The sequence below is a fragment of the Oryctolagus cuniculus genome, chromosome 1 (assembly GCF_051225735.1).
Source record: "Oryctolagus cuniculus isolate XC-2025 breed Fujian yellow rabbit chromosome 1, ASM5122573v1, whole genome shotgun sequence".
NCBI lineage: Eukaryota > Metazoa > Chordata > Mammalia > Lagomorpha > Leporidae > Oryctolagus > Oryctolagus cuniculus.
This window is the reverse complement of record NC_142867.1, coordinates 59,460,340-59,487,486: the sequence shown is the minus strand read 5'-3', so window position 1 is coordinate 59,487,486 and position 27,147 is coordinate 59,460,340. Positions and strand designations below refer to the sequence as shown.

At 41.5% G+C, this 27,147-nt stretch overlaps 2 protein-coding genes across 11 annotated transcripts in view; one reads left to right on the top strand and one right to left on the bottom strand.

Annotated features, from left to right (window-relative positions):
- Window positions 1-351: 351 nt before the first annotated feature.
- ZNF214 (zinc finger protein 214) lies at window positions 352-15,088 on the bottom strand. Of its 9 annotated transcripts, none has more exons than XM_051823564.3 (6): window positions 14,473-14,714; window positions 14,027-14,205; window positions 13,448-13,542; window positions 9,442-9,603; window positions 5,039-5,218; window positions 352-2,396 (listed from the first exon to the last, which is right to left on the bottom strand). In XM_051823564.3, the coding sequence occupies exons 5-6, from the start codon at window positions 5,181-5,183 to the stop codon at window positions 670-672; spliced, it is 1,872 nt and encodes a 623-aa protein (XP_051679524.3). In that variant the 5' UTR covers window positions 5,184-5,218; window positions 9,442-9,603; window positions 13,448-13,542; window positions 14,027-14,205; window positions 14,473-14,714; the 3' UTR covers window positions 352-669. The 9 variants fall into 9 exon arrangements, with proteins under 9 accessions (XP_051679524.3, XP_069930270.2, XP_017200499.3 ...); XM_070074169.2 differs by having other exon boundaries at window positions 5,057-5,218; XM_017345010.4 differs by lacking the exon at window positions 13,448-13,542 and having other exon boundaries at window positions 14,473-15,088.
- Window positions 15,089-16,883: 1,795 nt separating this feature from the next.
- Window positions 16,884-27,147, top strand: part of NLRP14 (NLR family pyrin domain containing 14) — a 40,598-nt gene continuing 30,334 nt past the window's right edge. The window contains exons 1-4 of one of the 2 annotated variants that reach the window (XM_089311195.1): window positions 16,884-17,091; window positions 17,288-17,603; window positions 24,759-25,123; window positions 25,938-26,009. In XM_089311195.1, the coding sequence (XP_089167321.1) occupies window positions 24,838-25,123; window positions 25,938-26,009 (358 nt within the window). In that variant the 5' untranslated portion in view covers window positions 16,884-17,091; window positions 17,288-17,603; window positions 24,759-24,837. Of the gene's footprint in view, window positions 17,092-17,287; window positions 17,604-24,736; window positions 25,124-25,937; window positions 26,010-27,147 lie in introns of those variants that run through there. The other variant, XM_089311196.1, reaches the window with a different exon arrangement.

Here is a 27,147-nt window from a genome sequence, read left to right as displayed (position 1 = left end):
AAAGATGTTTATTTTGGTACAAAATTTTTTTAAATTCATGCATAGCTTTTTTCATAATACATATTTTTTCAGGAAATCCTGGAAGGCTCCTCGTATATGCAGTCTACAACATTTCCCTATTTTTTTGTTAAGTAGCTTTTGTTTCATAAGCAATTGAATTTCACTGGTCCTACTGTTAATTCTTCCATATTTGAGTCACAGGTTATCTACCTGTTTTGAGTTTCAAGTTTTATGTGTTCCCTATTTTCTGTAGCTTCCTAAAGACTTTACAGGGAAGCCAAGAGATAGTGTCAAAATGCCTAGCCAGTGTCAATTCAAACCAAAATTTAAACATTTCAAAGTCAGTGAAAATAGAGTTGAAAATAGAATTTGATTTCATGTATATTAAAATTCACAGGAAGACTAGAATAATCAAGATGAATTTTATTAATTTTTCAAAATATATTTTATAATAATCACATATTATGTTTTATTGTAAAGAAAATATACTTTAATTTTAAATATATAGAACTCTCCCTAAGAATCTCCTCTGAAGCAAATAATTGTTAGTGGGAGTTAAGGGGAACAATATATGTTGCTTGGCATCACTTATGCTATTTATAGGCTATCTTTTCTAGTCGCATTTTAAAGTTTAAGTTTTACTTAAAGTTGTTAACTAAATGAACAGATTTATAAAGTTTCTCTTTGGTGATTATTGTGAATATGTAAATTCTGGTCAAATCCCTTATAATACTCTTGGCACTTGTAAGTTTTCTCTCCCACGTGAACTCTTTGATGAATCCGAAGAGCTGAGCTATGACTGAAACCCTTACCACACTTAGCACATGGATAAGGCTTCTCTCCGGTATGGACCCTCTGATGAATATGAAGATTAGAACTGTGACGAAAGCCCTTTCCACAGTCATCACATTTATAGGGTTTTTCCCCTGTATGGACTCTCTGATGAATGAGAAGATGTGAACGCTGACTGAATCCCTTACCACACTCTTCACATTTATAGGGTTTCTCTCCAGTATGTACTCTTTGATGAGTGTGAAGCTTTGAACTCTTGCTGAAGCCCTTCCCACATTCATGACAAGTATAGGGCTTCTCCCCTGTATGAACCCTCTGATGAATGCGAAGGTCTGAGCTGTGACTAAAGTCCTTTCCACACTCATCACATTTATAAGGCTTTTCTCCTGTATGTATTCTCTGATGAATTTGAAGATTTGAGCGCTGCGTAAAGCCCTTACCACAGTCTCCACATTTATAGGACTTCTCTCCTGTATGTACTAACTGATGAATTCGAAGGTTTGAGCTCTGACTGAAGCCCCTACCACACTCATCACACTTATATGGTTTCTCTCCTGTGTGGACTCTCTGATGAACATGAAGTACTGAATTTCGACTAAAACTCTTATCACACTGATCACACTTAAACGGCTTCTCTTCTATGTTAAGTCTCTCCTGAATGTGAAGTATTGAGTTTCTGTGGAGATCCTTATCACACTCAAATTGTATGTGGCTCTCTTGTATGTGGCTTCTCTGATGACTGTGAAGACAAGAGATCTGACTGAAGCTTTTACCACACACATTGCAGATACAAGGTATCTCCGCTTTCTGGGCTCTAGGATAAAACTGAACTCCTGAACTCTGACTAAAGTTAATGTCAGTTTCATCATCCAATACATGGATGTCTGCATTCTCTGTATAACTCTGACTTTGGTCATATCCATCCAGCTTCTTATTTATGAGGATTCTTGGATGTCTACACAAATCTGATCTCTGAGAGAAGTCTGCTGTGCTGATGGAACACTGATTAAGCTTTTCTTCAGGTTGATTTCTCTTATGGAGACTACACTGTGAGTTCCAAGAATAAAGTTCTTTACATTTGTTACATCCACAGCATTTCTCCTCCTTTGAGTCTTTCAGTAGGTCATTTTGGCATACCTCATCAATGTACTCTGGAAGAGCTTCTTCTATTGGAATATAAGAATGCTGAACTATAAGCTTTGGTTCTTTTCCCATTGAGAGATTTTTCCTAGAACTGCCAAGATGGTCTATGTCCCCTTGAAAGCCATGTGAGTCATTCATGTAGATTTCTTTATCATAATCTTGAGTGATTTTTGTTTCTAAGGAATGCCAAGGTATGAAATTTTTATATTTTAAGTTCCCAGGGATTTTTCCTTCAAAAGTGAGTTCACAGTTTCCATATCTTGGTAGTTGGGTGGAGAGTACTAGCCATTCTTGACACTGGGAAAGATCTTGCTGCTTTAGGTCTTCGGAATCTACTGCCTGAACAGTCTCCTTACATATCTGAGTGCCAGCATTCTTCCAGCCTTGCCAGCAGGAAGAATTTTCACATTCTAAATATCTGAATCTTTCTTCTTGGGGTTTGTAACTCTGATTCCAGTTTCCTGGAAGAATAAAATAAAGAATAAATTCAAATGTGAGATGAAGGCTGTGATTAAAATACTCAGACCCCCAGAATGATAGGACTAAAAGTGTGGATAGGGGTAGGAAAGAAGGATTATGACTTTGGCTGCTCCAATAGAAACTGAAATTCATTTGTTTCCTTCATTTATGTGAGGGAGTTTCAAAAGGTTCACAGAATAGTTTACTTGAGAGAGAGAGTGAAAGAGAAACTCTTATCTACTGGTTCATTCCATAAATGCCTGCAATGGCTGGGGCAGGCCAGGGCCCAAGCTAGGAGCTGGGAATTCATAGGTCTCCGAAATGCGTGGTGATAACTCAATTACTTGAGCTATCACCAGTGTCCCTCACCACTACCACCAACAGGGTCTGTACTAGCTGGAAGCTGGAATATCAGAAGTCTGAGTCAGGAATCAAACCCAGGTACTCTGATGTGGTATTCTAACATTTTAATTGGTGTCTAATCCTAAGCTAAACCCACTCCCTGCATTATCCTTTAATGCTACTTTCAATCAACTCTTTGAAAGCCCCCTCATATGTATGTGCTCATTCATTCATTCCACAAACATATCTTTACCATGTATTATTTACCAGACTGTTTTGAAATAAGAGCAAGGCCCATGCAGGCATTTAGCCTAGTGAATAAGACTCTAGTTAAGATGACCATGTTCCATATTAGTCAGAATATCTGGGTTCAGTACCCACCTTGGACTCCTGACTCCAGCTTTCTGCTAATGAAGACCCTGAGAGGCAGCAGTGATAACTCAATGAATTAGATCCTTGCCACCATGTGGGAGACCTGGATTCAGTTTCTGACCCCCAGCTTTGGTCTCAAGGCCATTGTGGGTATCTGGGGAGTGAACCAGTAGATAAAGAGATTGCTCTTTCTCTCCCTTCCTATCCTCTCACCATTTCTTTTTTCTGTTCTCTTCCTTTTACCCTCTCCCTAATTTTCCCTCAAATAATTTTTTTTTTTATTTATTTGACAGGTAGAGTTATAGACAGTGAGAGAGAGACACAGAGAGAAAGGTCTTCCTTCTATTGGTTCACTCCCCAAATGGCCGCTATTGCTGGCGCTATGCCAATCTGAAGCCAGGAGCCAGGTGCTTCTTCCTGGTCTCCCATGCGGGTGCAGGGGCCCAAGCACTTGGGCCATCCTCCACTGCCTTCCCAGGCCACAGCAGAGAGCTGGACTGGAAGAGGAGCAACTGGGACTAGAACCCAGAACCCATATAAGATGCCGGCGATTAACCAAGTGAGCCATGGCACCGGCCCCCTCAAATAAATTTTAAAAACCAAGAGTAAGTCCAATTGCTTCACAATGTCAAAAAAACTGAGATATAATTAGATTATTTGGGGCATTCTTATATGAAAATATATTGTTTCTAATTTATTTTCTGAAATAGTGTGGTAGACTGTGTGGGGAAAATGTCTACATTAATTCTCTACTTTATCTATACCTTTAGTGGTTCTCCTTACAAAACATCTCTAGGCGTGGCTATACAATTTGCTTTGCTCATTAGGGAAACAGCAAAAGTATTACAAGCAAAGACTTCAAAGTGCTTGCTCTCTTTCTTGCTGCTTTTGAAAATCCAGTGACCACCATCATGTAAATGAACCTAGGGAGCTTGTTTTAAGAGAGACACAGGGCTACCTTATACCCATTATTCTCACTAATATTGAGCCAACCGCCAGATATGAGTCAGGCCAGCCAGCCCCAACAAAATCCACACATAAGATCCAAACAATTATGAAAAACAATAAAATCTGTTTTAAGCCACTAAATTGGTAATAGTTTTTTAAACAACTAAAAATAACATATAAACAGTATGAAGAAAGAAAAACCTTTTGACACAAAAATTGACTGTGATTTGAGACTTGTGCTTTACCAGAAAATTAGTAAAAATAATAATGACAAACATCTACTAATTACATAGTTTAGATATCTTGGAAGATGTTTTGCCCTTTTTTGCAGGTCAAGCATTCCAAATCCAAAAGTACTGAAAAGATGCTCAAAAGTTTTGGATTTGGGAGAATTTTAATTTTGGAATTTTAAATTAGGGATGCTCCTCTGGCAATGTCTATGCCAATACTGCAAAAAAAAAAAAATTCCAAAATTTGAAACACTCTGGTTCCACTTCAGATAATGTATGTGTCATCTGATTTAAAACACATTTTTGAGATAATTTCTTCACCACCTCAACACAATACCTAGATAAAGAACCAAAACACTTGAGGCTACTTTGTGGTGTAGCAGGTAGAGCCACTGCCTGTGATGCTGGCTTCCCATATGGGGGCTGGTTTGAGTCTGGCCTGTTCCACTTCGAATCCAACTCCCTGCTAATGGCCTTGGACAAGCAGTGGAGGATGGCCCAAGTACTTCGGCTCCTGACACCCACGTGGAAGACCTGGAGGAGGCTCCTGGATCCTGGCTTCAGCTGGGCCCAGACTCATCTGTTGCAGCTATCTGGGGAGAGAATCAATGGATGGAAGATATCTCTGTCTATCCCTCCTCTCTCTAAGCTCTGACTTTCAAATAAATAAATAAATAATCTTTAAAAAACAGAGAAAAAGTCAAAAATACTCAACAAAACCAGTTCTAGAAGACACTAAGTCTATTACTTACCAGCTGGGATTACTTTACCTACTGACATGACATTTGTGTAGTTCTCCCACATGACTTCCCTGTACAGCTTTTTTTGAGAAGAGTCCAGGAAGTTCCACTCCTCCCAAGTGAAAGTAACAGTCACATCTTCAAATGTTACTGCCATCTGGTCAAAGATCAGGCTTTCCAGTATGAAAAAATCTAAGTGAAAGGACCAAAAAAGTGGCATTTATAACAGACAATAGAAGTGACAAACCAAAAAGAATCTGCAACTAGGAAGAAAAACAAGGTAAGAGGAGATATAACAAGAGTAGTAAAAGGCTAAGTAATGTGTGCAATCATGAAACACCACCATTATCAAAGTTAAGTACTTCACATATATTTCAATTAATCCTCATAGCAATCTTATGTTGTAGGTTTAGGGTTATGGTTAGGGTTAGGATTGTAGGTACTATTCTTATCCCTGTTGTACAAGTTAGTAAACAACAACGGAAAGAAATTAATTACCAACACAATAGTGATAGAAGATAGCATAGCTGGCACCCATACTTCAGACCAAAATCATCTGCCAATTCAAACAATATGAGTTCAATGTTGCTTTTACTGTTCTATGATAGATTATTTTGGAAATTATCCATTTACTTCTTGCTCTGAGAGGAATTAGATCCTATCCCCCTATATTCTCATAGTGTAATCACTAAATTTTACTTAAATCAATAAGCAGTGTTAATAATTTTTACTGATTATATACAATTTAAAAGTGATTTATTTAATTAATTTGATGTCTAAATTTAATTAATTTGTTTTCAAAGGCTCTATATAATCTGTTTTCTCAAGTGTCTCAGCCTCCCAACTCCCATACTTTTTATTGTGAAAATGTCATCTTCCTGTTCCAATGTGGGCTGGCTACTTTTCAGAGCTCTATTTTCAGCATCAAATGATTTTTCAGGAACATGTCGACATGGGATCACAGTTATGAATATTGAGCCCATGGCCATTGAAAAAAGCAAAGCTGAAAAATAGGCAAGCTTTTCAAGCCAAAGTATCTGGTTCCAAAGAGAATCCCTAAGAATAGTTACTAGGAAAAACTCTCAGTAATCATTTAAACCACTATATACCTAACGTCTTCATAATCCCCTTACAATTAGGCATAGAATTCTGGAGTAGAAGAATTTATCATTGTTCATAAACATTCAATGTTGCTGATAAACTAATTTTATTTTCATTCCAAGTCTTCTTGTAAATAAATTTTTGTTTCTTCAATGGAAAGATTTTAGGAACCTCTTTTTTTCCTTGAACACTTGATTTCAAATTTTTTTCCTTGGTGTGCTAAGCATTCAGTGAGCATTACAATCTGCAATCTTCCTCTTATCAACTCTGACAAATTCTCTTCTGTTTCTTTGAAAAATTCCTTTTCCATGATTCTCTCATCTAGAATATCATACTTAAACTGAGTCATCTGTTAGTCACATATCATTCCCTAAATGATCTCTTTGTTTTATTCATTTTTCTTATATTGTCTGTTTATTCTACCATCTGGGAAAGTCTTTCAACTTTTTATTTTAACTTTTCCCTTGAAATTTATTTTATCAATCATGTTTTAATTTGTATTATTTCCCTTCTCTGATAGTTCTTTTCTTGGCATCCTGTTGTAGTTTCAGAGATGCTTTTAAATTCTGAGTATAATAAGAGTTTCATGGGTACAGACAGGTCCTCCTGCTCATGTGCCATGACTATAAAAATACTGGAGTACCTGGGTTTCAATACCCACCTCTGGCTCCTAACTCCAGCTTCCTGCTAATAATGCAGAACCTGAGGCAGCAGTGATGTTTCAAATAAATTGGTTCCTGCTGCCATGTGGGATACCCTGATTGAGTTCCTGGCTCGTCGGTTTGGCTCATCCTAACCCAGGGTGTTGTGGGCATTTGAGGTATGAACCAGTAAATGAGAGCTCTCTGTCTGTCCTTCTTTCTGCCTTTCAAATAAATACATACAAATTATAGTGGAATGCTACTTGTAAGAAATACACACAGGGGCCAGCAATGTGATGCAGTGGGTTAATCTTCCACTTGTGGTGCTGGCATCCCTTAAGGGCGCCAGTTCTAGTCCTGGCCACTCCTCTTCCAATCCAGCTCTCTGCTGTGGCCTGGGAAAGCAGTAGAAGATGGTCCAAGTGTTTGGGCCCCTGTACTCACATGGAAGACACAGAAGAAGCTCTTGGCTCCTGGCTTTGGATTGGAACAGCTCCAGCTGTTGCAGCTTTTGAGGAGTGAACCAATGGATGGAAGACCTTTCTCTCTGTCTCTCCCTCTGTCTGTAACTCTACCTCTCAAATAAATAAATAAAATCTATCTATCTATCTATCTATCTATCTATCTATCTATATCACAAAATCACAAAAGAGGAAAAAAATCATTTGATGCTGAAAATAGAGCTCTAAAGAGTAGCCAGCCCACACTTTTATAGAATATCCACGCCATTGACTTAGCTACTTGTTTCCTTGTGGTATTTGTTGTTTATTCTCTTCCTGTTAGCTGGTTCTTTTGTTCCAGAGGCCTGATCAGACTAAGGTTTACATTTTCTGACAAGAACAACTGCTGTCTACTTATTATATTACTGCTGTCAGCCCAGTGCTTCCATTCTAACAGTCCTCTAAAGCTTTCACTAAAAGTTTTAGCATTAAAGATGATCATTTCCTACATCTGTCATTTCTTTTTTTCTTTCTTTTTTTTTTTTTTTTTTTTTTTGACAGGCAGAGTGGACAGTGAGAGAGAGAGAGACAGAGAGAAAGGTCTTCCTTTTCTGTTGGTTCACCCCACAATGGCTGCTGCGGCTGGCACACCGTGCTGATCTGAAGCCAGGAGCCAGGTGCTTCTCTTAGTCTCCCATGCGGGTGCAGGGCCCAAGTTGGGCCATCCTCCACTGCACTCCTGGGCCACAGCAGAGAGCTGGACTGGAAGAGGAGCGACTGGGACAGAATCTGGTGCCCCGACCGGGACTAGAACCCGGGGTGCTGGCACCGCAGGCGGAGGATTAGCCTAGTGAGCCACGGTGCCGGCACATCTGTCATTTCTTAAGGCATTCCAACTTTGCTTTCTCATTCCACCATTCCTTGTGCATATATGTTAGCTGTAATTATTTTGTAATGAAGAACTTCCAAACAAATTTCCTGGTCTAAAAAGGCAAAATAAGTGCTTGATTTTCACCCAACCTACCCCTGTTTAAAAAAAAATATATGTTTTCAGAGTAATAGGATGGAGCAAAGTAATCACTAAGTATGATTTATGAGATTTATATTGTTTTACTTTTCAGCATTTTTAAGAACTCAGTTGATTTTTACAAATTAGATGTGTTTTAGTCAAATTGCAGTCATTTTTCTTTTCAATGTTCAAAATGTTCTCACTATATCAAGTGGGGATCCTTTCAGGTTGCCTCCTGAGTCTGTGAAATAACCCTTTTAAAAACACTTCCATTTGTTTGCTTTTTTTTTCCCCTCAAAGGCATGAAGATACACATACACACACGCACAGAAAGAGACAGACAGACAGACAGATCTTTCATCTGCTTGTTCACTTCTCAAATGCTTGCAATAGCAAGAGCAGGGCTAAGCCAAAGCCAGGGGCCCAGAACCCAGTGCAGGTCTCCCACATGGGTGCATGGGTGTCAGGGGATCTTAACCACTGGGCCAAAACCATGTCAACTCAATCTTTTTATAGGTAAGCTTTATCTGTTTTCACTTATTATAATTACTGATTTGTTTAGATTTCTTTTTTTTAAAGATTTATTTATTTATTTGAAAGGCAGAATTAGAGAGAGGCTGAGGGAGAGAGAGAGAGGTCTTCCATCTGCTGGTTCTTTCCCCAAGCAGCCGCAATGGCCAGAGCTGGGCCGACCTGAAGCCAGAAGCCTCTTCTGGGTCTCCCAAGTGGGTTCAGGGGCCCAAGGACTTGGGCCATCCTCTACTGATTTCCCAGGCCATAGCAGAGAGCTGGATTGGAAGTGGAGCAGCCGGAACTTGAACTGCTGTCCATATGTGATGCTGGCACTGCAGGCGGCAGCTTTAGCTGCTACGCCACAGCGCCGGCCCCTGTTCAGATTTCTAAAATTGCATTTATTTTTAAAAATTCTTCAACCACTCTTTATTATCTCTTCTTATTTAAAGTTTTATGATTTAATTCCCTTGCATATGTTCTGTATCACAATAAAGTTCAAAATAACCCATAAAATCCTGTTAAATAATATAGACATATAATCATTAAGTTGATACTTACAATAGCAATAAAATATAAATTCCAGAAATAAGTTTAACAAAAATACCTAGAACCTATCTAAAGATAGTTTTAGAATTCTAAGGTATATGAATAAGGGTAAGGTGAGCCATTGGCCTAGGAGTTAGGATGCCCACATCCTATATCAGAGTGTACCTTGCTCTGTTCCTGACTTCACCTTCCTGCTAATGCAGACCCTGGGAGACAGCAGTGACGACTCAAGTGAATGGAGTTCTTGCCTCCCAGTTTTGGTGTCAGCCAGTGTCCACAAGATCCACTGTGGGCATTTGGAAGTGAACCAACAGATGGGAGTTCTTTCTGTCAAACAAATAAATAAATAGAAAAAAATTAGGAAGATTTTGCTCAATTATAGGCAGATGAAATAAATATAATTTTGTTCTCAATGATCTCTGTTCAATGGGATTCAAGCAAAATACTAACAAGATTTTGATGTGGGAATATAAACAAATTTTTATAAACAAACTTTCAAATATGTTTGTGGGAAAAATGAAATTGTAAAACAGGAATAATGAGGGTAGATTAATCCACTGACATATTGAAACTTTTTAATAATGCCTCTGTAATTATAATAGCATGAATTTGAGTAGGATTAGAGAAGATCAAAGGAAAAAATTAGAAATACAAAAATGGATCATAGTAGAATGAATTTCACACATTACAAAGATAACAGGAGGAGCCACCACTGTAGCCCACTAGGTTAATCTTCCACCTGTGGCACTGGCATCCCATTTGGGTCCCGATTCTAGTTCTGGCTGCTCCTCTTCCGATCCAGCTTTCTGCTATGTCCTGGGCAAGCAGTAGAAGGCCCAAGCACTTGGGCCCCTGCACCCGTGTGGGAGACCCAAAAGAAGCCCCTGGCTCCTGGCTTCAGATTGGCTCAGCTGTGGCCATTGCAGCCATTTGGGGAGTGAACAAGTGGATATAAGACCTTTCTGTTTCTCCTTCTCACTGTAACTCTACTTCTCAAATAAATAAATAAAATCTTTAAAAAAAAAAGTTGTGGGGAAAAGATGGAGTTTTTTAGATTAATGATTTGGGATGAATGACTAGACATTTGGGGAAAATTTAAGCTAGATTCTCTGCCTCAATTCTGTCTTACAGTTGTATCAGATGTGCATAATATTTTAAATACTAACATAATAGTAATCAACTATTAGTGAGTTATGGATGTTAAGCACCGTGCTTTGTTTTTTACATGAATGATCTCATTTAATCTTCCTGAGAGCTTTACGTAGATTAGATTTCCCACTTTAAAGATGAGATATTACGGGGCCGCGCTGTGACGTAGTGGGTTAACGCCCTGGCCTGAAGCGCTGACATCCCATATGGGCACCAGTTCAAGACCCGGCTGCTCCATTTCCTATCCAGCTCTCTGCTGTAGCCTGGGAAAGCAGCAGATGGCCCAAGTGTTTGGGCCCCTGCACCTGCGTGGGACACCCCAAAGAAGCTCCTGTTTCCGGCTTCGGATCAATGTAGCTCTGGACATTGCAGCCAATTGGGGAGTGAACCATTGGATGGAAGACCTCTCTCTCTCTCTCTCTCTCTCTCTCTCTGCCTCTCCTTCTCTCTCTGTTTAACTCTCCCTTTCAAATAAATAAATAAATCTTTAAAAAAAAAAAAAAGATGAGACACTAGTTAATTAAGTCAATCTAAATTATAGAACTAAGCAGTGGTTGGAATATGAAACAACCCAGGTAGTGGAGTACAGAACCTGTATTTAAACTTTTAGATTTATTTATCTGAAAGGCATAGTTACACGGACAGAAAGGGAGAAACAGGGAGATCTTCTATCTGCTAGTTCTAGTTCACTCCCCAAATGGCCCCAACAGCCAAGGCTATGCCAAGCCAAAGCTAGGAGCCAGCCCCTGCTATCCATGTAGGAGAGCTGGAAGAAGCTCTTGGTTAGTGCTTTGGCCTGGCCCAGCCCCAGCCATTGCAGCCATAGGGTGTGAACCAGTGGATGGAAGATCTCTCTGTCTCTCCATCTCTCCCTGTAACTCTTTTAAATAAATCTAAAAAAAAAATTAATGTTTTGACACATTAAAACCATACAAATAAAATTATTAAGATTACACTTCATGCAAATTTAAACTTTAAAAGGTAAAAGGCAAGTAATAAAGTAGGAGAAATATTTACGCTATATAAAAAATTGTCTTTTACACAGAACAGCAGCTAGTATAAAATGGAAACAAAAATTCTGCAGGATAAAAGGCAAAGAAAGTCAAGAGCAATTCATCAAAGAAGGAATACAAATAGTCAATAAGGATATGTAAAAAAAAAGTCAATTTTACTAATGGAATGAAAATAAAGGAAAACAATTTTTAAGTAATACTAAATGCTGGGAAAGGTTCAGCAAGACAGGATCAAGATAGAGTTTAAGTTCATGTAATACTTCTAAAAAAGAACTCGGGTTTTTCAAAAGCCTAAACGATGTTTATATCATTTGATTATGTTTTCCTATTTTTTTTACTGTATTTTAAGAAAATAGAGACATATACTTAATAAATCATGTGTGAGAATACTTATTAAAAGTTGCTTATGATAGCAAAACACTGGGAAATACTTAAATTTTCCCCAATAAAAGAAAATTTTAGAAGAGCATGGTATATACCTGAAACAGAACAGCAGTCATTGAAACTTATGGGACCACAAACTGCTTGGAAAAGTACTCATTACATATTAAATAAAACCATTCACACAATCAACAAATATTTACTGAGTGCTAGTTACTATATGCAAGGTACATTCCATGGGGAAATTCCCTGCTTTCAATTAGCCTGTTATGATTCATATTTTATAAACTAATCACTCCATATACATGCCCCTTATGTGTTTGACATGTATATGTGCACGTATATGCATGTATGCATACATATTAGTACTTATACATGTTGGTGATTATGTATATTAAATATTAGATAAAAGACTACAAGTAACTCAACTGTCAATAGTGACTACTCCTGGTTAATGGGAAAAGGGATCTAAGTATAAGCAACAAATGGCATGTTAATAGCCCCCAACAACGTGGCTTCACTTTATATATCCGTAATTGCAACTAGTCCAGTTTCCCTATTTGTCCTCTCAAATTCTATGAGACCAAGTGCTGGTTTTCCTGTCTGGAAGGGACTCTTCCTATTCTTGATGACTACTCCAATTTGAGTCCCTGTTGCTGTGTTTTAAGGACCAGTCACGACTGTACTGTTTAATGTGGATAACTTAAGAAATTTTAAACTTTTATGGTTTACTTCCCAATATGAAGAAATTCTAATACTGCTTTACTTCAGAGTACTAAGAACAATACTGGGTATATAAGACATGAGTGAATTAATGAATGAATGTTGGGAAAAGACCCTGGGTGGGAGGCAGAGGCATGCTGCACAGAAGGCTTGGAAGCTTCTCAAGCAAACAAGAAACATTTTCCATCACCCTTGCCATTTCCACCACCCCCACTACCCATGCAGAAATCAGCAATACTTCATTAATTATAAGAGACAAAGCTGGGGCTGGTGCCCCGGAACAGTAGGTTAATCCTCCGCCTGCATCCCATATTGGTGCCAATTCTAGTCCCAGCTGCCCCTCTTCCGGTCCAGCTCTCTGCTATGGCCTGGGAAAGCAGTAGAAGATGGCCCAAGTCCTTTGGGCCCCTGCACCCATGCGGAAGACCAGGAAGAAGCTCCTGGTTCCTGGCTTTGGATTGGCACAGTTCCGGCCATTGCAGCCATTTGGGGAGTGAACCAACGGAAGGAAGACCTTTCTCTCTGTCTCTACCTCTCACTGTCTGTAACTCTAACTCTCAAATAAAATAAAATATTAAAAAAAAAAAAAAAGACAAAGCTAAGCTGCTGGGGCTGGCACTGTGGCATAGTAGGTTAAGCATTCGCCTGTGGTGCCAGCATGCCATATGGATGCAGGTTTGAGTCCTGGCTGCTCCACTTCTGATCCAGCTCCCAAGTGCTTGGTCTCCTGCACCAGAGTGGGGGACCCAGAGGAAGCTCCTGGCTCCTGGCCTTGGATGGGCCAGGCTTCGGTGGTTGTGGCCATTTCAGGAGTCAACCAGCAGATAAAAGACCTCTCTGTAACTCTGCCTTTCAAGTAAACAGAAAAATCTTAAAAAAAAAAAAAAAAAAAGAAGAAGACAAACCCGCTGTCCTGGAATCAGATAACAAGTACAGCAAAATACATTCCTTTCTCCTGTGCTCCTCCTGTGGGGGAGGGTCGAATGTTGAGATGGCTGAACTGAGGGAAAGGATAAAGGAAAAACTGGGCATTATATTAAGTCCCCAAACTCACTAAAATCCCCACATTCTAATACAACACCCATATTTCCTAGAAAGAGATCAAAAAGAGCCCCAAAGCACTACTGTTCCCTTTCAGTAATCTAAAAGGAGAGATCTACTCACTGGCATCCTGGAACTTATTTATGATAATCTAGAAACTTCAAGAGATATAACTCTGGCTTAGACATGGAAAGACAGAATTTGATTTCACAGTTTAGTCCCTTCAGGGATGCAGATGCTTTCTATGTAACACTACCCCTCTAAGCCTAGAGATTTTTGTTAATTATTATTGTTTAGATTTTATTATAATTAAACAATAAAAACCACAATAGTATACTTTAAAAGTTACTTTCTAAAAGTATTTTTTGTTCAATTTATATAGAAAGTAATTTCACTGTTCTCTCTTATGTCTTACCACAGAGGGCTTAAATTTAGAGAGGTACCTGGCGTCTCGGAGGATCTTAGATCTAGGGCTCAAGGGACCTGGTCATAGTCTCAACTCGGCCGTCAACCACTTGTGGAACTTTGCAAACAGCCAAACTTCCGAGCGCTCCGGAGGCCTCGGTTTCCTCATCTGGAAAGCGGAGGCATGAGTCCTTTCCTGCTGGTACCAGGTAGGGCCCTGGGGAAAATAAGCGCTTAGTTAAGAGCCCACTTTCCGGAGAGAAAGGGAGTTAAGGCGTACCCCAAGAGCAGGACAGAGGTGGGCGCCCCTCCAGGAGTGGCTCATCGCCCAGATCCGTGCGGCTTCTGTTGCGCATCCAAATCCCTGGCTCCGGCTTCGACCCCACACCGGGCACTCGGACGCTGGCGCCCAATCGGCTTTCTGCCTCCTCTCTCCCGCACCTCACTCACTCTTAACGTGGGAAGGCAGCTGCGGAGAACCCACCTACAACCGTGTTTCCGGGACTTCCCAGCCGGGGCGCTTCGCTGTCCCCAGTCCCCACTTCTCTGCTACTTCCCTCAGCCGCTGTTCTCCTCGTTCTTGTCCGCTTCTAAGCGTTGTCCTCCGGAGCGTCCGCGTCACTTACGGAACCTTTCTTGGGGGAAACCGCCACCGGCCAGAACACTTGGTCCTCCCAAACAATGGCCGCAGCCCGGCTCCACCGAAACGGAAGTCGCGGGCATGGGAATGGACACTCGTCGCGTTTCCATGGATACCAGAGGGACGGGGCGGGAAAGGAGAGCAGGGAGAATGTGGCTCCTGATTGGCCAGAAAGGTGGAGGCGCCGCCTGGCTGCAGCCCTCCGGCCCGCGCGGGAGAGCGGCGCACTGAGCCTGGATGAGGTGGAGCAGCTGCGCACTACCGCAATAGGAATAACCTAGGTGCTTTAAGGACTCGGGGGAAAGGGCGTGACTGAGGCTTCAGAAAAATGTGGAGAATTCTGGCATCCTCCCAGCGTGCCAGTGCGAACCTCTCTAACCGGAACCGAGGAAACACTTGCTCTCAGGACCCCGTTCCTTGGCTAGGGGCGGTTGCGCCAGCTGTCCCGCGCCCTCGGAATGGGCGCCCCCAATAACGCTGGCCCTGGCTAGCGCCGTCACGGGGCGATGAGGTGTGGACCAGCTCAGCCACGGGAAGGGCTTTCTAGATTGCCCTTTGTTGTTGCCTGGGACTGGCCTCCTTCCTGGACTCTCCTCCCTCCCGCCTTCCCGCCAAGGCCGAGCGGCCTCGGGAGACGGGAAATAGAACTGAGGTGAAGTCGAGGGCAACAGCCCCCTCCCTGGGTGTCCTGGAGCGGCAAGGAGACTTACAGGCGCCTGCTCTTCTAGTGTTTAGTGGAGTGTATTTTGTGAGGAACGTGTGTTCGCCTCTTCAAGCCGTCCTTCCTCAAACGTGGGTTTTAAGCACATGGAAGCCCCTCTCTTTTTAATGACGACCCCATCAAAGGTTCTATGTGATCCTGGCTGAATTGCTTAACTTTTTTGTCAGCTTAATTAGTATATTATGAATAGGCATAATAACAACGACTATGCCTCTGGCTTATTAGAACTAAGTGAGTTAGTGTAGTTAAAATGCTTAAAACCGTCATGTCATATAGGAAATACCCTCTATGTTAGCTATATGTTTACAGTTAAAAGTCTAAAAGAAGTGGGTGACCCAAAGCTTATCTGCCTGGACCCCACTACCCTATCAACACCTGAATTTCTCAAAATTCCAGAGGCATTTTCAAAATCATCGGCCATAGACCCCTCCCTGGCTTTATGACAATGTGGCATAGACTTTAAAGACTTGAGTTCCGGGGCAGCGTTTCCCTCAGGGGTGAAAATGCTTCTTGGAATGCCTCCATCCCATATTGGCCTGCCTGGGTTTCAGTCCTGGCTCCACTCCTGATTCCAGCTTCCTGCTAATACATCCTGAGAGCAGCAGGTGATGGTGGCTTTACATAGTTGAGTGCACACCGGCATTGAGTTCCAGGCTTCTGGCTTTGGTCTGACTCGCTCCCAGTTTGGGGGCATTTAGGGAGTGAACCAGCGGATGGAAGTGCTCATCCTCATTTCTCTCTCTCATCTGTTTTTTGACTAAATAAAAAGTAAAAGAAAAAACAATGGGCTTTTTTGTCTGACAAACAGCAGTCTTTAAAACCTGCTGTTTTGTTATCCACCAGCTGCCATTGGAAAGCTATTTAACCTCAGTGCTCTCATCCATAAGATGAAAATTTCAGTGTAATTAAACAGTGGTAGCTAGCAGTTAAGTATCCTAAATACACAGTGACCCAATATTCCAACCCATAGAATGAATATTAGTCATGGTTGTTAAGGAATGGTGTGAATAATCCATGTAATTTACCTTTCAGCATTCCTGGCACATAATGGTATTTAATTTATAATCTCATTTTTAAAATAATAGGCATTGAGACTAAATTATTTTTTATTGGAGGTTATGAAAGGTGTAACAGTCTCCTGCACTTTGTGCATTTTTAAACTTATTTTGAGAGGGAAATGGAACCTGGGATTTCGTTTCAAACAACAGATTGCTAATTAATAACACTAATCTTTACCACCTTTTGCTCCCAGACACACTGATGATGTCTTCTTAGTGCCAAGGTTGGTGAATACAGGGAATAGTCGGGGCTTTTTCACATTAAAAGAAAAGGTGAACTGCTCTTCTCATGTCATAAGAGGAATCTCTGTTGAAGATTGTGGATGGGGGGATGAGTCTAAGAAATGGCCGCCTGAATGAACTCTTGGCTTCCCTGCCTATAGCTGTCTGTTGGTTTCTCCTAAAACCGAAGAATAGTGGCTCCTAGAAACATGGAGATTAGAACAATGACTTAGAGGCCTTATTTTCTCCTCCAGTAAGTCTCTCTCCCAGATACCCACATGGCTCACACCCTCACTTCCTGCACATGTCACCTTAGCAGTGCCTTCCCTCTCCACTCAGAGAAAGAGGACCCATCGCTCACCCTTCTGCCCCCGCACTAAGTTCCTAGGCCCTATTTTTCATCATAGCAACGATTACCACCTGATACTCCACAGCTGATTATCTGCCCGCCTTAGGTAGCAGGTAAGCTTCCTAAGAGCGAGGCATAGGTGGAAGGAGACTGGATGTTTTGTTCACTGCCAGAGGGGGCCCAGAAACCTGCCAGGCACGGCGGTGGTGAACAATAATGGCATGGATTATTGGACTGATTGGATGAATAAAGGGATTCTGTCTGCTGGGAGTCAGCCAGACTTTAAACATGTGACTGTTTGTTCATCAGGAACGAAGGGGCCTGTGTGCCTGGCAGGTGTGCTGAGTGCAGAGGATCCCATGTTGAACAATGTATCTTCTCGGGAAAGGCGTGGGAGCAGCGCCCTGCGCCGGCCAGCCAATGGGAAGGAGACTCGCAGTGGGGCTGTGGGGCCAACCACCCGGGAGGCCCTCACAGCTGTAGGCTCTGGTTTGCAGGGAGGGGAGGGGTTATAAGCCCAAAGGTGCGCTTCTCTCATCAAGCAGCAAGTGCCCGTTGAAGCTTCCCTTCCCGATTTTGAGCGCTGGGATTTCACCTTCGTCACCGACGCCCACCGAAACCCAAGGTATGGGGTCACCCTACTCTGCGTGTGTGTTTTGCCTGCTCTAAAAGAAAGGCTCCGTGTTGAGTCCATACTGTGCGGAAGGACAGGAAGGGGATGCGGACCCCGGGGGTCTAGAATGTCGGCGGTTTTCGGGTTTGGGGTGTGGGCGCGGGCAGTGACAGGGTGTGTGTGGGGAGTGACTTTCCATGGTCACGGTGTGTGTGGGGGGGAGGTGGACAGTAGTCTACACGTGCACACGTGGATAGCCAGTAACTTTCCATTAAAAACTCAATGGCCTAGCGCTGGGGTACAAAGCTTGCTTCTGAACTTTGCTGAGGTAAAGTGGTGTGAGAGGGGCCGGTGTTGTGGAGCAGCGGGTAAAGCCGGCAGCCTGAGATGACCCAACCCAAATGTGCACCAGCTCCTGTCCTAGCTGATCCGCTATCGATCCAGCTCCCTGCTAATGACCTGGGAAAAGCAGCGGGACATGGTCCGAGTGCTTGGGCCCTGGTGCCCATATGGGAGCCTCAAACGAGACTCCTGGCTTCGGTCTGACTCAGCCCTGACCATTGCGCCCATCTGGAGAGTGAAACAGCTGGTGGAAGATCCCTCTCTCTCTCCCTCTCAGTGTAACTCTTTGAAGTAAATAAATAAATAATAAATCTTAAAGTGGTATGAGACGCCCCACCTTTATCATCCCTGATGAATTCAGGCCCACGCCTTCCATTCTGGAGCAGGTGTTCCTCTTTTAATCCCACACCTGTACTCCGCGGGTTTTCCTCCCTCTGGGCGGAGCCGCTTTCCCTGCTGAAAACGAAGGAAGCTGCCTAAAACGTTGCAGTCCCTGTGCTCCACGCTCCCAGGTGCTGTTCTCCTTTTCCTAGCAAACTTACAGAAATAACAGGTCATGCTGTTCCCTTTGTCGGTCACCCTTTAACCCCATAGTGGCAACAGCAATGCTTTATCATTGCCACCCCCAGCAGTGACCTAAAACTGCTCTGTCTATAAGGCGCAGTTACTAATGGGGGCTCATCTGCCAATTTAAGAGCAGTTGGCAGGTGTTAATTTATCTCTTGGGCTTGAAGATGGATATTGCCTTTTTACATCTTGTTCCTTAAATGGGAAAAAAAAACCATTCTCATTAAAGAAAGTTGTCACAAATTGTCCTAAACTCAAAAATCACCTGTCCTGATTGTTTTATTTTCTTGTTTCCTCTGCAGAGATTTTAATTCCTTAGTTGTAATCCTCCTGTTCTGTCACATGCCTTTAGTTCTCCACAAAGTGGAGTCGGCTGCATGACTAGGCCATTTTAATGATTGAGAAATCAAGTATATGCCATTTTTTATGCATTTACTTCATTAAACATATTTGGCAATTTGTTATCTGAAGTAAACACCTTTATGCACACAACTTTATGTATTTGGGATTCTCTCCTTTGGATAATTTCTGAAAGATGAAGGTACTGACTGAAAAGTCATGTGTGGTTTTAAAGTTCTTGATATTTGTGGACATGCAGCTTTGCAAAATGTGTAGCAACTGTATACTAATAAGACTTCACTCTTTTTATCAAATGGTATTGATTTTTAAAAGCTTACTTTTGCTATTTCGGTCATTGATCAGTGATACTTCCTGGTTTGGTATGGCCTTAAGTTTGAAACTTTTCTGAGATACTTGTTAGCCTTTTTCTTTTTTTCTCTATTGAAAGACATTTAAAGTAAATTTGCTTTAGTAGTATTCTATTTCCTGCCTTTCTAGTGAATGAACCTTTTTAAAACCATATTAGAGTGTGAAATATAACTCCTATAGAAGAGTGCTTTAATCGTAAGTGTGCAGCTTAGTGAATGATTATTGGATAGATCACTCGTGTAAACCATCACTGGATTGAAGAATAGAACATTAACAGCACCTAAGAACTGCAGGGGAAAACACTTGCTCTGACAACTGCTCACCTAACCCCACTTCCCATCAAGTTAACACTAAACTGGCCTGAACATTAACTTCCTTACCTGAAGCCCATTTTTAAAATGCATGCATCCATAAAAGTACCAAATAATTTCATTTTTTCTGTTTCGACCTTCTTGAAAGGCGGGGAACTGGCCGGCGCCGCGGTTCAACAGGCTAATCCTCCGCCTAGTGCCGCCTGCACACCGGGTTCTAGTCCTGGTCGGGGTGCCGGATTCTGTTCCGGTTGCCCCTCTTCCAGGCCAGCTCTCTGCTGTGGCCCGGGAGTGCAGTGGAGGATGGCCCAAGTGCTTGGGCCCTGCACCCGCATGGGAGACCAGGAGAAATAACCTGGCTCCTGCCTTCGGATCAGCGCAGCGCGCCAGCCGCAGTGGCCATTGGAGAGTGAACCAACGGCAAAGAAAGACCTTTCTCTCTCTCTCTCTCACTGTCTAACTCTGCCTATCAAAAAAAAGGGGTGGGGGGGGCGGGGAAACTGACAGAAATCTCCACTGGTTTCCTCCCTGAATGTCCACAACATCCATATCTGAGCTGATCCAGGAATTCAATCCAGGTCTCGTACGTGCATGGCAGGAACCTCACGAATTGAGCCATCACCTGCTGCCTCCCAGGGTACACATTAGACTTGGGAGCTGAGCCAGGACTTGAACCCAGGCACTCCCCTGATTGAGGATGCAGACATCCCACGTGGGGTCTTAACCACTTTGCCAAATGCCTACTCTGTTTTGATCTTTCTAAAATGAACTTATACGATGCATTATATTGGTTTTGACTTCCTGATTATTTGTAGGATTCATCCTAGTGGTATGTACCTGCAGATATGTTTTCATTACATATAGGACTTCATTGCATGTAATGATCATACCTTGTTTATCGATTCTATATAAAGATATTTATTTAGAAGGCAGAGTTAGAGGGAGAGACAGAGTGTGATCTTTCATCTGCTGGTTCATCTCCCAAATGGCCACAATAGCTAGGGCTGGGTGAGGCTGAAGCCAGGAGCCTGGAACTCCATTCAGGTCTCCCACATGGGTGGCAGGGGCCCACGAATTTTGGTCATCCTCAACTGCTTTCACAGGAACATCAGCAGGGAGCTGGATGGGAAGTGGGGCTGCTGAGACCTGAATGGGTGCTCATACTGGATGCTGGCATTGTAAGCGGGTTAACCTGCTGTGCTGCAATACCAGCCCCCCAACCCCACCACGTTATATATTGATGAACTCTTGTATGTTGTCTGGTGCTTAGGAATTACAAAAAGTGGCTGTTCTAATTTTGCTTGCATGTCTCCTGGTGCAGCTGCATTACACATTTCTGCTGGTGTTTGGGTTGTAATTGCTAGTTTTTAAAAATATTTTATTTCTGAATAGTTCCCTTCCTTAGAATTACAGAAAGGGTTCTTGAATTCCTCTCACAGATTTTTCCCATTTTTTAAATTTTTTAAATAATTTAAGACTGGGAATCTATCTTCCGTGCTTGTTCCATTTGTCTGTTTTTCGTTGGACTCCCTTATTTCTGTGTTTTTTTTTTTTTGGTTTGTTTTTTTTTTTTTTAATTACTTGAAAGAGTTAGAGATAAGGAGAGACAGATCTTCTGTCTGCTAGTTAACTTCCCAGATGGCTGAAACAGCCAAGGCTGGGCCAGCTGGAAGCCATGAGCTTCTTACAGGCCTTGCATGTGGGTGGCAGGGGCACAAACACTTGGGCCATCCTTTGCTGTTTTCCCCAGGCCATTAGCAGAGAGCTATGTGGTAATTTCCCCTATTTTTTAACATGTTACTGTGGCATTTTTAACAATTAAGACAATTGATTAAGATAATTCAGTTTCATTTAATTTGGATTTCACCCATTTTTTCCAAGTGTTCTTTTTCTTATTCCTCGACCCTTTCAAAGATGCCATGTTACATCTAGTCATTTTGTCTCCTTAGTCTGCTCAGGTCTGTGACAGTTTTGTTTTTGATGACCTAGATGGTTTTAAGAAATACTAGTCGGGTATTTGGTAGCTTATCCTTCAGTTTGGGTTTGTGTGGCGTTTTCTTTTTGCTAAGGCTAGGAGAGAGGGGATGAGGGAGAGAGGAAGAGGGAGGGGGAAGGAGGAGGGGGAGAGGGAGAGGGAGGAGGGGGAGAGGGAGAGGGGGGAGGGGGAGGGGGAGAGGGAGGGGGAAGGAGGGGAGAGGGAGGGGGGAGAGGGAGAGGGGGGAAGGAGGAGGGGGAGAGGGAGAGGGAGGGGGAAGCAGAGGGAGATCTTCCATCCATTGGTTCACTCCCTAAATGGCTGCTATGGCGGGGCTGGACCAGGCCGAATCCAGTAGCTTCATCTGGGTCTCTTGTGTGGGTGCAGGGGCTCAAGGACTGGGGCCTTCTGCTGCTTTCCCAGACACATTAGCAGGAAGCAACCAGGACTCGAAATGGTGCCCATATAGGGTACCACTGCTGCAGACTGCAGCTTAACCCACTCCACCACAGCATCAACCCCTTGTTTCTTAATTTTCAAGTTTCTGTATCTCTACAAAGTGGAGAAAACCAAATTTGGAGGACTGCTTTGAAGACTGGAGAAGTTTTTCAGAGAACTTATACATGGTTGGTCCTCAGCAAATGTAGTTATTACCTGATTATTTAGAACAAATAGCCTTTTGGTAATAAAGTCATAAAAAGAAATTTGTAAATTGAAATCCTCTTAGATTATGGGTTCTCATTTTAGATCAGAAAATTTTAGAATGAATTGATGCATTTATGTAACAGAAACAGCACCAAACATTTGTTTTCCTGTATATATTCCTTTATATTCTAAAAATATAAGAGCACAAAACCAAAAAAACTTTCAAGAACAGCATAAAACCTTTAGGAAGGAGGCCAAAGGACATTTTACTTTATTAGAGTTGTAGAAACCAAATAGAATTCAGACCCAAATAGGTCTTGGTTCTAAGGGACACCTAGCAAGGTAGAAAGAAAATGAAGCAAGTGTGGAATTATGAGAGCCAAGGGGAGAAATAATATAAAGATGGAAGCCATTGTTGAAATGAAACTAAATTGGGTGATGCATTAGCTTTATTAATACTTAGACATATTCCTGCCTACAGGTAGGAAATTGATCCTAAAATGTGTGTTGAGTTTTGAAGCAGAGTGGTAATTGATATGTGTTACCCCAGTGAAATTGGGGTAGCAAAAGATAGACTGCAGTGAGTTGAAAAGGTGACATATGAAGTAAAGAAGATTTAGAATTTTGACCATGAGGATGAAAGGGATATGAAGAGAACATTTGAGAAAGACTAAATTTGATTTGGGCATGTTTAAATACTACTGGGGAGAACTTAAGAGGACAGGGAAAAAGTTGAATACAGAAAAGAGATCAATAATAGATTACACACTTTTGGAACATCTGAGATTGCAATCTTGGGTGAAGGGACAAGCTGTAGAAAAAGAAGTGAATCCCTTCCTTTGTTATAATAAAGGGGAAAGCAAAAGAAGGAAAACAAAGGCTCATGTGCAGGGATATCTGTACATTTCTAGGCTGGATGGTTGAATGTAATGTGTTCCATGCTTCATTTTCTCTTACTCTCATGTATGTCCTGGAGAAAATGTCAGTGTGTTCCTTTTAAGTTTCCTCAAATTGTTTCCATTTTGGTTCCTTTGGGGGAAAAACATGGAACATGTTTTTGTAAGGTTTATCTATAATCTAGAATATTCTTGGAGTATAGTTTAAAAACAATTCTAAAATGACTGGTATCTCACCAGTTGCCTGACATTCCAGATTTACTATGTAATTCTTAAGATAATTCACCTTCTGTTTAATAGATAAACTCTCTCCCTTATGTAAGTTTTCCCTACATATCTGTCTTTTCCAATCCCATTAGCAAGATTAGGTGGCAGAATTATGAAAGAATGGAAAGGGTAGGATGTTAGAGAAAGATCTAAGGTTCTAACTGTACCACTTACTTTGTTTTTAGGCAGATAACTGCAGAGGAGTGAGAAACTTGAAGGTGGCGGGGAAAGTGTGCTTCTGTTATTAAGAAATGGAATAAGGTTCTTAAGATGGTTGACTAAGAGAAAAACATAGGTCTCAGAAGATCATGATTTAATGTTTGAAGTGTCAAAGTGGAAATGAGGAATGAAATTGCCCAATTAACTGGGAGATATTAGTAGAAAATAGATTGTGAGAGTTTAAAATCTGAGTGTGAGTAGTTTTTGATAAAGCCTGGGTGAGTGCATCAGAGTGAAATGCCGAAGTGCAGTGAGGTCATGGGAGTTGATATCAAGGATCTGAGAGAATACTGTTTTGGGTGAACTTTAACACTGAATTCATCCATTGAGGGGTAGACCTGAAATGAATTTTGTGATCTAGGAACAGACTCAGTGGTTGTGTATGGATTGATAACAAGAGACAGCATGACAAGAAGAGATAGATGGCAGCTTATTCCAATTGCATGTACTTCATGAAAAATAATGTTAGCAGGAATGTACTAATAGTGTTTATAGGCTTAGACAGGTGTTGGATGTTGGTAAGGGAAAGTATAGGGATGAGGAAAATTGCCACCACTCAGTAAGAGTGTATACTGTGTCAGGTTATACATAGATAGTAGTATGGAGCAAATGAGACATGATCTTTTGAGGTTGATTATGATATCCCCTCTTTGCAGAAGAAAACTAAACTGAGGTTGGAGAGATCAATTTTTTTTTAAGTTCACAAGTGGTGGGGCTGGTAATTTCTTCTGCCTCGTGAGCAGGTGGAAGAAATAGTGCAGTATCTATGTTAAATAATGTTTTATCATAGAAAATGTATTGGGGCTGGCACTGTGGCATAGTGGGTAAGGCCACTGCCTGCAGTGCTAGCATCCCATATGGGCACTGGTTCAAATCCTGGCCGCTCCACTTCTGACCCAGCTCTCTGCTATGGCTGGGAAAGCAGTAGAAGATGGCTTAAGTCCTTGGGCCCCCTGCACCTGCGTGGGAGACCCAGAAGAAGCTCCTGGCTCCTAGCTTTGGATTGGCACAGCTCAGGCTGTTGTGGCCAATTGGAGAGTGAACCGCCGGGTGGAAGACCTCTCTCTCTCTTTGTACCTCTTCTCTCTGTGTAACTCTTTCAAATCTTTAAAAAATAAAAAAAAAGAAAATGTATTATAGAGGACCCTTGGTCAATACTAAGCCTAAAGTAGTGGGTTTTGACAAATGTTTATTGAATAAACCTGTATTTTAAAGGTATTTTACTTTCTACTCCTAGTTTTCCATAGGTCCTATTCATTCCACCTTATTTTGATTACTTTTCCCCACTGGAGCCTGAATATTAATCCATAGACAAGATGGCAGCTTCTTCATCTTCCTACTTTTCTGATTTTGGGCTGCTGCTGTATTTGGAGGAGCTAAACAAAGAGGAATTCAATAAATTCAAGTTACTTCTAAGGGAGACCATGGAACCGGGGCCTTGCCTGATACCCTGGACGGCAGTGAAGAAGGCCAAGCGTGAGGATCTGGCTAACCTGATGAACAGATATTATCCAGGAGAGCAGGCCTGGAGTGTGACGCTGAAAATCTTTGGCAAGATGAACCTGAGGGGTTTGTGTGAGAGAGCAAAAGCAGAGATCAACCGTGAGTGATTCCAGGGACATATCTGGGGATGGTGAGAAGGAAGTGTATCCTGGAGCCTATAGGAAGGAAGCTGTAAAATGGAGTTAGGGATTAAACTGTTCTGAGGGACACACTCTCCATGATCTTGTATGTGGAGAGCTTGTTGGATCATTTGTGGAACACTGAAGGGATGGGGGTTTTGAGTACTATAACCTAGCCTGGTTCGTTAATTGGGGGTAATTTATCCATCATGTGCTAATCAAAATGATGAAAGAGATTGAGCAATAGAAAACTTCTCTTCTAGCATACCATTGCCTAAACTATTAAAAAAAGCTTAGGCTAAATTTTGAGAAATCACAAATATGACTTAACATATCTTAATATATTAAACATTTCTGTATATAGCTACTTTATATTAATGGCTAAAACTTATTAAAGGACATAGGCCAATCCAATATTTTAATTTTGAGGTATGAAATATTAGATATTTAAAATTCCTCATGCCTATCTAAGGCCCTATAGCTATGAAGTATAGCTATGGATTCCTTTGAGCCTCACCATATTACTGAGAAGTCAGTGTAGACCAGGGAACCTCAGCTTGTGCTGAACCCTCTGCCCTAGAGGATAGGGAGCATAATAAGCAATCTCCCATTTAAATATTACTAGTACCATATCACTTCCTCCTTAAGCTAAGTTGATGGAGTCTGAGGTTCTTTTTGCTCTAGTTTTCTGAAATCCAGGTGGTTATAGAATTGGAGCCCTGAGAATGCTGGCCCCTGTCAGGACCATCACCAAGGCTCTTTTGTTTTTGGTCAATCTCATGTTCCTGTTGCAGGGACAGCCACGGCTATGGAACAAGAGGATGTTGAGCCCAGAGAGATGCAAGGTGACCAGGAAGCCATGCTGGGTGAGTGCATAGGCTTTTTTTCAGATTTGAGATATGTTTGAACTTTTGAAGCATTTTTTCTACTATTCCATCTTTTCTTTCAGTATCATTAATAAAGAATCAACAAAACTGACTGTGGCCAAAGTCCAAATTGGGGACCTCTCTGTTAACCCAGGGCCTCAAGAGAGAAGTATGTGGAAATGCCTAGTCAAAAACTGATCCTCTGATGAACAAAAAAATGTTTACATTTGTGTTTTGTGGACTAAAGACTCTACATTGGCAGGGATCATTTGATTTATTTCATCAATTCTCTTCCTTTAGAGATGGTCCTATAATCGTATTCCAGCAGATGGACAAGCCAGTCTGTACAAAATCCAATTTCTAGAACAAAGCCTTTTCAATCTTAGTTTAACACAGTCCCAGTTTCTCTACTTTGTTTTGAATGCTACATAGTTGAATTCCAGTTTATGTGCAAGTGTAGTAGGAAAAAAAATTGGTCTTGGTGAGAAACCTTTGCTTTTAACCCAGCTATATTGCTTTCTAATGATTCACAAGATCTCATTCAAATAATAACCAAGACTCTACTTCATTCCAAGCACAAACTAATAAAAGTTACTTACTTTATTGAATGACCTTATGATTGAATATAAGGAAGTTTATTCCTTTGGGATGAGCAAAAACTAATGGCTTTCAATTTATTTTTTTCAAATCTGACAGCTCTTTCCCTCATATTTGTAGATATGTATACTCAGATAGCTAATTAACTCTCCATTCTCTGGTAGTCTGTGACAAAAGTAACTTATCATAGGAAGTTTGTAAAATACTGTAAGTATGAAATAACTTCTGTACTTATTTTCTGATTGTCCTCTCTCTGTGTGAACCAGCACCACAGTGTTTTGATCTTCGTATCCTGTTTCAAGATAGGCTTTAGTTTCAGGAAATAGTATTCCCTTCCTCCCTGCTGACGAATCGTTGTTTTTGTTTTTCTAAAACTTTCAGCTATCATGTGTTTACCTTTTGTTTTTCAACACATAACTGAAACAAGTTCTTCTAAAGGTTTCAAATATTATAAAAGTACATAAAGTGACTTGCTCATTCTCCCACTCCACATCCTTATCTTGGTATTTAGAAATAGCCAGTATTAAAGTTTTAGTGCACA